At 37.5% G+C, this 11,678-nt stretch overlaps 1 protein-coding gene across 1 annotated transcript; it reads left to right on the top strand.

The window, feature by feature from the left end:
- The first annotated feature begins 1,836 nt into the window (after positions 1 to 1,836).
- On the top strand, positions 1,837 to 10,414 carry ctsd (cathepsin D). Its single transcript, XM_010795122.1, has 9 exons — positions 1,837 to 1,990; positions 4,861 to 5,017; positions 6,772 to 6,895; positions 6,997 to 7,115; positions 7,202 to 7,401; positions 8,291 to 8,413; positions 8,807 to 8,951; positions 9,507 to 9,605; positions 9,853 to 10,414. The coding sequence occupies exons 1-9, from the start codon at positions 1,929 to 1,931 to the stop codon at positions 10,012 to 10,014; spliced, it is 1,191 nt and encodes a 396-aa protein (XP_010793424.1). The 5' UTR covers positions 1,837 to 1,928; the 3' UTR covers positions 10,015 to 10,414.
- Positions 10,415 to 11,678: the final 1,264 nt, after the last annotated feature.

Genomic DNA, 11,678 nt, shown 5'->3' with positions numbered 1-11,678 from the left:
GTATCATTAATTTGAGATATAAACAGATCACTGTTTTCACCAATATCTCCAGAGGACAGTCCCCCCAATCAATCATTTTCACTGCATCCATAAAACGTTGTTGGAGATGTTTGGGGATGAAGCGAGAACCCAAGGCAGGAGTTTTAGGTGTGGCCATGAACCTTTTTTTTCTGAGTTTCCTGGTAAAAATAATTACATTATGGTCAGAAAGACCAGTCAGGAAGTTGTAGGTTTTAAACTGTTTGCAAACATATCAATCATTTTCATGGACAATACATCACAGTTTATCATTTTACGCCGAGACATGCTGCAGCTGCTCAAATGCCATTATTTCCAAAACTCACTCACTGCAGATTTAAGTAAAACAGGAGATAGAGGAAGTGACAGAACATTTATTTAAGGATGAATGTGTACATGGTATTGCATTAGTCATATTTGTTTGCTGTGATGCTGTTTTCAAGCAGCCGTGAGGTCAGACTTCAACCGCGTCAAATATCCCATTATGTGTAAATGTTTATTCCCGGTATATAACTTTGATGTGACAGGAAGGATATTGTCTTTATTTAGTTGTGCTATCTGGATAGCTCAGAGTTTCCACCATGAGGTTTTTTAAGAACATGGTAAGAATATTATTTGTAAACCCTGGAGGGTGGTTGCTATCCAATTTGTGGGAAAAGGACGCCACTAGCTGTTCAGTTTTTGTCACTGCAATCATAATCAGAAACAGGTTTATTACCAGGTAGGTATGTCATGGTGCACACATAAAAGTAAAACAAAAATTAAAAACACAGGTGGAGAACTATTTTAAGAAAACTATAATAACATTAAAAAATACTTAAAATAAAAAAAGATATAGTAAAATATAGCAGTATTTACATAGAAATAGAATGGAATAAAATATGGAATAAAATTCGGCAGTAATAAAAAAAGAAAACAAGGCGAAATGTATTACATATTACTTCAAGGATTCCAAGGTGTTATGGTCATATGCACAAAGCTACAGTGTATAAATGGCAATGAAATTATTCTGACCTGAGGTCCTCCAAAAATGCAACATATATAATAAAATACAAAAATACAAAATTGTGCAAAAAGTCTATAAGTCAATAGAACTTACTTCAACTTCAACTATGGCTTGTTAGAACAACAGCAACCTTTAGTAGAGATGGTTTTAATTAAACATATAAACGGAATCTTAAACTGCCCAACCGTTGGAACGAAAAGCTGAAACAAGTATTCGCTTCATACAAATTAATTGGTCAATATTTTGACATCTTTTGTATTATTTTTGTTATAAATGCGTTCAAGATCCAGTGAAAAAAATGCAGATTTTTTTGGGACAGAATTTCTCTCTAAATTACTGTTTTTACAAAAACAAACAATCAATAAATGAAAGAAATATCTAAAATCATTCATAACAAAACATATTAGTTAATAGTTATAAAGGTCATCCTCAAACAATTACCACAATAAAACCCTGCTTTTACATCTAATTATGATAACAAACTTGTGATAAGATAAAGGCTATAATGTATAAATCACAGGGGATATTTGTAGTACTTTAAATACCGTTCATGTTCCTGATCACAAAAGTTTAATGTCCGACAACACAATATATGAAAATAAACATTTTGAAATCGATCTCATTATGTTCTTATAAATGTACATTTGCTTAATTCAAACGTTAAAACGAGCGTACAATTACCTTCCAAGAACTAAACTAAAAGCTAGTAAAATGTCCGTGATTAAAATGAAGTATCAGATTTTGTTTTAAATACCGGAAGTGACGTCACCGGAGCGGATTGAGGATCACGTGACGAAGCCTGCCCGCTGCAGTCAGCTGATAGAAATCGGCAGTTGTCGACAACAAGTCTGAACTGCTCAGTCATTGTTGTGTCTCTGCGTTTCTGATTCTTCCCACTGTTACAATGAAGATGTTATTGCTGTGTGTGTTCGCTGCCTTAGCCCTGACCAACGACGCGCTTGTTCGGTAAGAAAGTAAAATTGTTATATATCACTCGTACAAGTATTTTTAAGTCAAGGTTTATGGGATTTCATGTGAGCTAACGTGCAACCTACACAATTTCAACTCGTATTACCTAACGTTTCACGACAGAAAATTGTCTGTTTGCACATTTTACACCTGACATATATATATATATAATGTAGAAGTTTGGTGTGTTAGCTTACAGATTCTGTTAGCTAGTTTCTATCTCGTCTGTCTCTCTGTGATCCTGTGCTCAGCAGAGGACAGCGTGTGACTTCTAAACCTGTTCAGTGTTGCTTGCTGTGAACTATCACCTCTCTGTAGGCTGATCATAGAGAGGCTTCCAGAAACCAGTTCATCATACTGGTGGAGTAACCTTATATGCAATTTGAGAGTATTCGTTTGTTTTACTTAACCAGCAGCCTATATATGTTTAGCATTGTTTGCAAGGGGTTTGGCCCACTTTTTCTGGTGGGTACTCAGGACTAATAAGGCTGTCTTCGAGAATAGAAATGATTAGTCGACTTAAGACCATATCCCTTTGTCGACTAATCAATTAGTTGAATGAATCGCCTGATCTGTAAAACGGATTTTCTCCACAAAGCATCAAGGAAGTATAGAGCTGAACCATTATTCAATGTTTTATGGAAATAGCCAAATGAACCTCGCCTTAAAATCGTATTTTATAGACTATAGATAGAGAAAGCTTTGTTTGGTACCTATCCCTGCAAAAATACAATAATTAGAATGTTATTCTTAATACAATCTAATCGTGTTTGCAAAAGCTTTTACTACCGTCAATAAAGGAAATCACATTGCAATTGCAACATCAGTGCTCATTATCTTCTTTCTAAAATAAGTTACTAGGCATGAATACAACAAATGTAATACAGAAATATTTGTGTAGAGATAGAGTGCTGGACTTCGAATCAGAGGGTAGCAAGTTTGAGTCCCACTGCAGTCAGCATGTCGTTGTGTCCCTGGGCAAGACACTTCACCCCAAATTGCCCCTGTGGGGGATTTTCCACAGTATGTAAGTCGCTTTTGATAAAAGCGTCTAATAAATTACATGTAATGTACTAAGGAAAAATCCATGGATTAGTTTACTGGGGGCTGCTGTTCTTGAATATGAAAACACTGTTAATAAATGTAGTAAAAATGTTTCCCTCTGAAATGTAGAAACATTGAAGTGCACTTAAAACAGAAGTTTTAGTTTTTTTTTATGACATTAACGATGCAAAGGGAAGGATAATACACTGTTGCAGTTCTCACTGAGCCAGTCAAACCTTGATCATGGAGCACAGCTAATGAACTCGTTTCCACCTTTTCCTCCCATTGGTTGTTATGGAGATGATTGCATGGCCAAGTGCGATGCCAGTTATCTTAACATAGCTCACCTGTGTGTTTGTTCATTCAAAGATATCTAATCTATGCCACCGCTGAAGGCTGGATGTGACTATCTGTCATTGAGATTTCCCACATTCTGTTATTTTAAGACATTATTTTAGGTTCTTTAAAATGTGGAGGTCTCTTAATTGTGTACAAATATTCAAACTTCATGATTGACAGCTTGCACAGAAGTCATGGCATGTGCTAAAAATAGAAAGCGTCCTCTCTGTGGTGTGACTAGGATTGCAAAGGGGCGGAAAGTTTCCATGGGAAGTTCAGCTGGGACATTTTGGAAATATTCAATGCAAAAAAACATGACATTTCAACATTTAGTTTTTAAAACTTTTTTTTTTAAAGTAGAACAGAACAAGTTTTAATTATTTTATTGAACAATTATTTGTTTAATTGAAGAACGAAAACAGGAATGTTGGGTTAAATGTTACTCATCCCCCCCAACCCCACTCACCCTTCTCCCTCCAAAAAGTCCCATTTAAACATGCAAATCTTCCTTCAAGCAATCCTCTGCATTTTTTACCCTTTCAGTCGATGGGCTCTTCCTGGGCCTAATCAACATCCAACTCTGAGTCTTCCTCTTCCGTGTCACTGTCCAGCCTTGTTGAGGATGGCTCTGTGTCCGGCCTGTTGCGAACCTTTGTTTGGTCTCAATAGCCATGCAGTAAGCAGTGCGCTATGGCCTGGATATTCAAGTGTACTTGAATGGCATCTGTTTGTTTTAGTCAAGATTATGCTAAAATATACTTTCCCCAACTATATTTAAGTTCCCTATGAAGAGCCAACCTTCAATTTAGAAAATTCCCAGTTTATTCCCATAAATTCCCGTTAATTCCCGTGGAAAGTTTTCATCTTTGAAAATTCCCGTAATTTTGCAACCCTAGGTGTGACTGTCTTATACATCCTGCTTTCTTTCTTTTTTTAAACCCACATGTCAGCAATATGGTGCTTTAGTCGTTAAGGAAAAAGAGAACTGTTTCAGTCAGACACTGAAGTTAATGGTATTGGCAATATGACTCCATGAAGTTGCTCTTGGTTTCATATTTAATTTTGACTGTGCTAAAGTCACAAGTTGATGACTGGTTAAAGGAACACTGTGTGGCTGGTTTATCAGTCAACCCTACCTATAAAACACTTGCAGCCTAATGCCAAAATCCCCCTTCATGAAGATTGAAATGCTCAGTTTGGATTGAAAGTGTTTTGTAGAATTATTTAACATGTTTAGGTAGTTTTTGTTTTCCTTTGAATCTGTATTTTTGTTTTCTCTTTTTGTTTTGGCATACCCTTCTTAAATTAAACTGGGTGATAAGGAGGAAGTATGTAGTCCAAATCTTATCTGCGACACCACCAGTTGTGTAAGCATTTCTACAAATGAAGTAGCCTAATGATAACTCTTAATTTCCACTGCATTTAAACTTAAATTATGTTGTTCAAAGCACAGTCAACAGTCTTTAATGTTTCTTCCCATACAGAATTCCCTTAAAAAAATTCCGTTCCATCAGACGTCAGCTGACCGACTCTGGGAAGAGAGCAGAGGAGCTCCTGGCCGACCATCACTCCCTGAAGTACAACTTTGGCTTCCCCGCCAGTAATGCACCCACTCCAGAAACCCTGAAGAACTACTTGGACGTAAGCGTTTTTCTCAAAACCACTGACCTGTGGACCCTTAAGTCTTCCCTTTCCCCTAATGCACTGCTCAAAAGCTGAAAAGCCAAGTGGGGGGTGGTGGGGTGGGGGGCAACAAAGCTCCTGTTGTGTTGTGACGCCTCTGCCTTTTTCCCAGCCCAATGGGAAATTAGACTTTGCCTCTCCAGACCAGTAAATCCTTTGCAAACACAGCTTTTTAAGAAAAGCTGATTCATTCTGCTGTAGACTAATATCAGCTTTTCTGTGAGAAAACTGAATGTGACAGAAGAGGAAATGTTTACCACATGACCACTGACTCAGTTGTTTATCTGTAAGCCTCATAATCAGCTGACTGAACGTTTGTTTGTTTGCTCTCGGTTTTTCTTTACATATGAAACTCCATCAACCTTTCAATACAAGAAAAGGTGAAATGTAAAGGAGTATAATATTCAAGCGATTGTCCATTTTTTATGTTTTACATAAATTAAGTATTTACGATTGTGATTATATCTAGACTGATAATATTTGTTAACAGATATCAGTTTATCTGTTGATGAATAGGTCTGCAGAATATTTAATTTTGACATACTAGAAAAGCCAACAAGTCGGACTTAAGCTATGTAACATTTAAATAAATAATACAGACCTATTTTCAATTCTGCAAAGCAAAATAGTAAATAAATCATTATTTATCATAAAAATATTTCAATACATTTTATTTACTAAATACATATAAAAAAGTGAGAAAACAAAGCTTTCCCTAACGCGATGCAAACCTCGGGAACTCCTGCTGTATATCATCCGGAGTATCGAGGACACTGCTAAAATCAATTGTTTGTACATGTCAAATATAGGCACCACAAATACAATCACCTAAATATAAACTAATCTAATACTATGCATGACTTAATGGTATGGGAAACATCTGTAGCTTGGGCAAATCGGAGTGTAAATCAGATAAATGCGGGTTTAAAATGTATCTCAGAATAAAAGGAAGTGCTTTGAGGGTGGAATGAATTGACAAAACTCCCCCAGGCTGAATGGTTGGGCCCTTTTCAATTTCAGTCACATTTGTCGAGACATCGTGTGTTGAGTCACATTTTAAATTGTGAAACATTAAGTGATTTATTGACACGACTTAGTAGTTATGTAACCTGTGTCCTTCTAACACTTGCTGACACCAACAGCTGCGAGGACTCAGCGAAGGCAAACAAACAGTGTGTCACTGTTAAAGGAGACTAGAGCCTGAACATAACATTAATTTCCCTTTATCTAATTGCTATTTGCCATTTATCAAAACATATCAAATTAACTGAAAATGACCCTAATTCGCTGATAAATGGTTCATGCAATCTCAAGATCAACATACAGCTAATCATGGCTCAGCCGGCCAATTCATTCTGCCTAATTTCAAATTAAGAGCTTGCGGTATTTCTAAATAAGTGTTGGGGTTACTTTTATAAAAGCATATGCCTGCAAACTGCTGTTAAAGAACCACATTTGCTGGGGGTGACTAGGATTATATTTTCCTCATAACATTACAATTATGACATGCTCAGTTTCTCTGCTGTTGGTAGAAATGATGAGTGTTTTGTTATCTTAATCTCTATTATGTAAATTTTAAGATCAGCTCTAGGATTAAGTGTTTAGATGTAGATTTATTTCCTGCTGTGTTTTTTTAAGTTCTTGAAAGCCCACTAAATCTCAAAAGGCTTGTTCTTGATAATCAAATGTTTTCTTTTCCCCCCCCCCTCCAGGCCCAGTATTACGGGGAGATCGGCCTGGGTACCCCCCCTCAGCCCTTCACTGTCGTCTTCGACACGGGTTCCTCCAACCTGTGGGTGCCCTCGATTCACTGCTCCCTCTTGGACATCGCTTGCTGTAAGTCCACCTGTAGTCATCGCAAACACCGTGCTGTGAAGTTACATTTTCTCGGTAAAATGTTGGAACTTTCAATTAAATATCTCTTTTCTTTCTCACAGTGCTTCATCACAAATATAATTCTGGCAAGTCCAGCACATACGTGAAGAACGGCACCGCCTTCGCCATCCAGTATGGAACCGGCAGTCTGTCGGGATACCTCAGTCAGGACACATGCACAGTAAGGTTCTTGCATCAAAGTAAACTTCAGTTTAGATTTCAGTGGAGATTTATGTGACTGACCCGTTCTTTCTCTTCATTTCCTAGATCGGAGACTTGGCAATTGATAGCCAGCTTTTCGGTGAAGCCATCAAGCAGCCCGGGGTTGCCTTCATCGCGGCCAAGTTTGACGGGATCCTCGGCATGGCCTACCCCCGCATCTCTGTGGACGGGGTGGCTCCGGTCTTTGACAACATCATGAGCCAGAAGAAGGTGGAGCAGAACGTCTTCTCCTTCTACCTGAACAGGTGAGGAACTGAAAGGATTCAGCGTGTTGCCACTCTAAAATCCAGACCCTTTGACACTTAATAGGTTATTCTTGTTTCCACTGTTGGCACAAACCAGTCAGTTGCCTGAAATCTTGTCCACTTCATAGTTGTTTGAATTTGCTTGACTGTGTGCATTTTCATTCTTTTTGTTCTCACAACCTGCACTGTTTGCCTCCTTCTGAAATACTAATGACATACGATTGGAAAAACGGGTTTTTTTATTTATTATTTGAAGCTGCCCTTTTGATGTAACAAATATGAAATCTGGGTTACTCTTCCCATGCTGTGTGTGTGTGTGTGTGTGTGTGTGTGTGTGTGTGTGTGTGTGTGTGTGTGTGTGTGTGTGTGTGTGTGTGTGTGTGTGTGTGTGTGTGTGTGTGTGTGTGTTCTGTAGATAGAGATGATGTGCAGATGGATCATTCTCACGACAGGTTTATAAAAGTGTATTAAAAGAAAAAAAAAAGTCTAGTCTTTATCAGAAATGAGTGTTCCAATCTTCTGGTCAGATGTGAGTGGAATAAATATTGAACAGAACCACGGCTGCAAATGAATGCTAATGTTGCGTCAAGTCTTCTGGATGTAGAAACAGGAAGCTGGTAACTTCACTAAATACTTTACTTTATACTGAATTAATTTAGCTGATATACATTTTATTTTAATCTTTAAATATATTTTTATAACACTTGTTTAACAACCATAACACTGACTGATATTTTCTTTAGTTGTTATTGACACAAACAAAACTTCATTCAACTGTGTTGAGATAGCAAGCAAATGGATAGTCAAACTATACCAAACCAAAATATCTGCCTGTCTTTATACTTGGTTAAATGTGAAATCAAACGTTTTTGTTGCCGTCTCTCGTTAGGAACCCCGACACAGAACCCGGCGGAGAGCTACTGCTGGGAGGAACCGACCCCAAATACTACACCGGGGACTTCAACTACGTCAACGTCACCCGCCAGGCCTACTGGCAGATCAGGGTGGACAAGTGAGTCCTCCAGTATTCAGATTCAAAACCAAGAGATGACGATGATCGACTATACTTTCCAACTTTAAGCTTTGAGAAGCATCTTGCAACACAAGAGGAACTAATACTGAAATACTTTGTCAAAATAATTGTTACTTAATCTTCAGTCAGTTGACAGAAAATCTATAGACAACATGCTTCGTAGAGAAGAGTTCTCTTTTTTTTTTGGCCAAGGTACAGTTGAAACGGTGCGTTTTCAGTTTTACATTTTTGGCCATTTAACAATAGATTACTAGATGAGAAGATAATTGTTGCAGCCTCAATGACATGGTCACTTTATTGCATAATTTCCAAACCATGTGGTAACCGTCAGGCTGTGAGTGAGCTCTGATTACTGAGTCATGTGTGTAACAGTATGGCAGTGGGCGACCAGCTGAGTCTGTGTAAGGGGGGCTGCGAGGCCATCGTGGACTCCGGGACGTCTCTGATCACCGGCCCCTCTGTGGAGGTCAAGGCCCTGCAGAAGGCCATCGGGGCCCTTCCACTCATCCAGGGAGAGGTGAGGAACAGACAGAGGTGGAAGATGTACTTTTACTTTAGTAAAAGTAGCAATGCTAAATAGAAAAATGTGTGAAGAAACTTCCTGGAGTGAACTTTTAGCCTTAGACCATTAACATGCACATAAACCTACATGAAGGGAAAACTCCAAAAAGCATAATAACCTGTGATAATAGGTCAATGTTTAATTGTGGTTCCTATTTAGTATTATCTAATTACCTGAATCTGAAAAGTAACTAAAGCTGTCAAATATTTGTATTGAGTATAATATAAATGATTTACTTCCAAAATATTGTGAAGTAGCTTAAAATTACAATAATCAGGTAAAGTATATAGTTTTACTCGATAACATTCCACCAGTGAAAAGTCTTCATTTTGACGCTCTGAATAAGCAAACTTTATTTTTAAAAGATAACATTTTAATGTTTGTATACAAATCTGGGGAAAGAATGCAGTTTGATTACTTTTTTTTTTATATTCCACTTTTGTCTGTTTGTAAAGACAATGAATGCACTGATTGAACAGTCTAATAAACAGTGAATTCTTGTTGTTTCAGTACATGGTGAACTGCGACAAGGTCCCATCGCTGCCCGTCATCAGCTTCACAGTGGGGGGCCAGGTCTACACACTCACCGGAGAGCAGTACATCCTTAAGGTGAGGATGTTGGAATGTTTACAACCAGCAGGGGGGGGGACAGTCAGCTCCTGCCGCAACAAAACAACACTGACTGTGTGTTGCGTCATGATAAACTAAACAAATGCCGCTTTGTTTCACTTGGCAAAGGAGGAGGCTGGTTTGTTGTCCGAGCAGTGGTTGCACACATTTGTCATCAACACATTCTCACATGTATTTTGTATTATGTCTTCATCTTTAACTATATTCTTTCCTTGTAATTGTCCAGGTAACTCAGGCTGGAAAGACGATGTGTCTGAGCGGCTTCATGGGTCTGGACATCCCTGCCCCCGCCGGACCGCTGTGGATTCTGGGAGATGTTTTCATGGGGCAGTACTACACCGTGTTTGATCGAGACGCCAACAGAGTGGGCTTTGCCAAGGCCAAGTAAACGCATCCCGTGCTAGAGCAACACGTTTTTTTTAATTCTGAGTTTTGTGAGACGAAAATCTGATCTGCACACTCTTTCCGTTGCTTTGGATCCAAACCGTGTATAGCAATAGATTTTGCCTAGAGTCTAAATGCACTGATCTGAAATAATTTGTACGATTTTCAGTGTGATACGGATTGGAGGTTTGATATGATGCGTGTACATAATCAGGGATCAGTTGACTGTAATGGTATTTCCCTTTTTAAACATTAAAGTTATCTAATTCTTTTTTTTAAATCAGGGATTTGTTTTTCAAAGAGAACAATTTTTAATTTGCATTTAAGGAGGAACTTGTTCCTCTACTACTGACTTTGAGCTGTACTTGATGTGATTTGGTCTGAATAAACATTTTTTAAAAGAAGCATGGTGTGAAAATGAAGAATAGTCGACCAGTTTTACATTTCACCTCGAGAAGATTATCTGACTCGCAAAAACAATTAAGGTTTTAGGAATGATTTGCTAATCTGGTCAAAAAGAGTTAACGGCGTATCATGTTTGATACCGTAACCTTTTTGTTAGCAATTTGTAGTTGGTATATGTTTCCAGTCAGAATGCTATGCTAAACTAACTGCTTGCTAGCTTTAGCACCATACTGAAAGTACAGATTTAAAGGTTTTATGAATTCTCATATCTAACTCAGCATTCTTCCTTTTTCAGCATAAATGCTAAATATGTACAAGAAAAAAATATTAACTTTCAAGGCAGTCATCTTTCAAACTTTATTATTCCCTCATCACTTTGATGTACAAAATGTCAACAATAGACTCATCCATAAAGGTAGTTATTTTACCTAACATGCTCAATATCAATACAGTTCACATGAAACACAATCCCTCAGCAGTTTAGTACGAGTAGATACATTTTATCTTCACATATTTTTCAATATAAAATCCAGTTTAGTAAAGCCTGTACAAGAAGAGCCTGAAAACATCATCACAGAACCTGACCTGAAAAAACAATTAACACACAAATAAAATAACCACAAGGGAGTGTCAACTATCTGCATTAATTAAAAATCCCAAATACTTCCTCAAATGAATGCAAACACTGCAATAACCCGACCATTACCACTTTCTAATAAGGCACCCATTATAACCGTGATTATAAAGGTTTAATTCATGGTTTATTCAGTTACCAATGTAAAGTAGATCCCTTAGGCTTAGGCAGTCATCACTTGCCCTAAGCTTGCCTATGAACCATTTAATCCATATTATACTTGTATATAATTAATTTGTAAAGTATTCTATTAAGAATTTGAGAATGTTGATAGAACAATTTCTTCAAAACAAAGAGTTGTTCAATGATAACTACAGCACGTAAAAGAAAAAAGTATTAGTGGATACAACAATTATAAAGCTCACAAAACAGGCCAAGAACAACTATTTTTTTTAAGCCTAAACGTCAAACTTCTGTATGTGCTACATTTCCCATCTTACAAAAAAGCAACTCTTATCGTTATTAAAGTTTTTAAAGGTCACCCATTATGCAAAATCCACTTTTTGCATTTCCTTTATACATAAATGTGTCACCTCTGTGTTAAGAGATTCGGAAAGTTACAGGAAAAAAGATTCCTTTTCTTTTTGTCCTGATCTATCTATATAAAAACCTATTGACCAGCTGATCAG

This window comes from Notothenia coriiceps, unplaced genomic scaffold, assembly GCF_000735185.1.
Source record: "Notothenia coriiceps isolate Sejong01 unplaced genomic scaffold, NC01 NC01_scaffold00037246, whole genome shotgun sequence".
In the NCBI taxonomy this organism is placed as follows: domain Eukaryota; kingdom Metazoa; phylum Chordata; class Actinopteri; order Perciformes; family Nototheniidae; genus Notothenia; species Notothenia coriiceps.
Note: the sequence above shows the minus strand (reverse complement) of the source record. Positions and strands in the feature narration are given on the sequence as shown.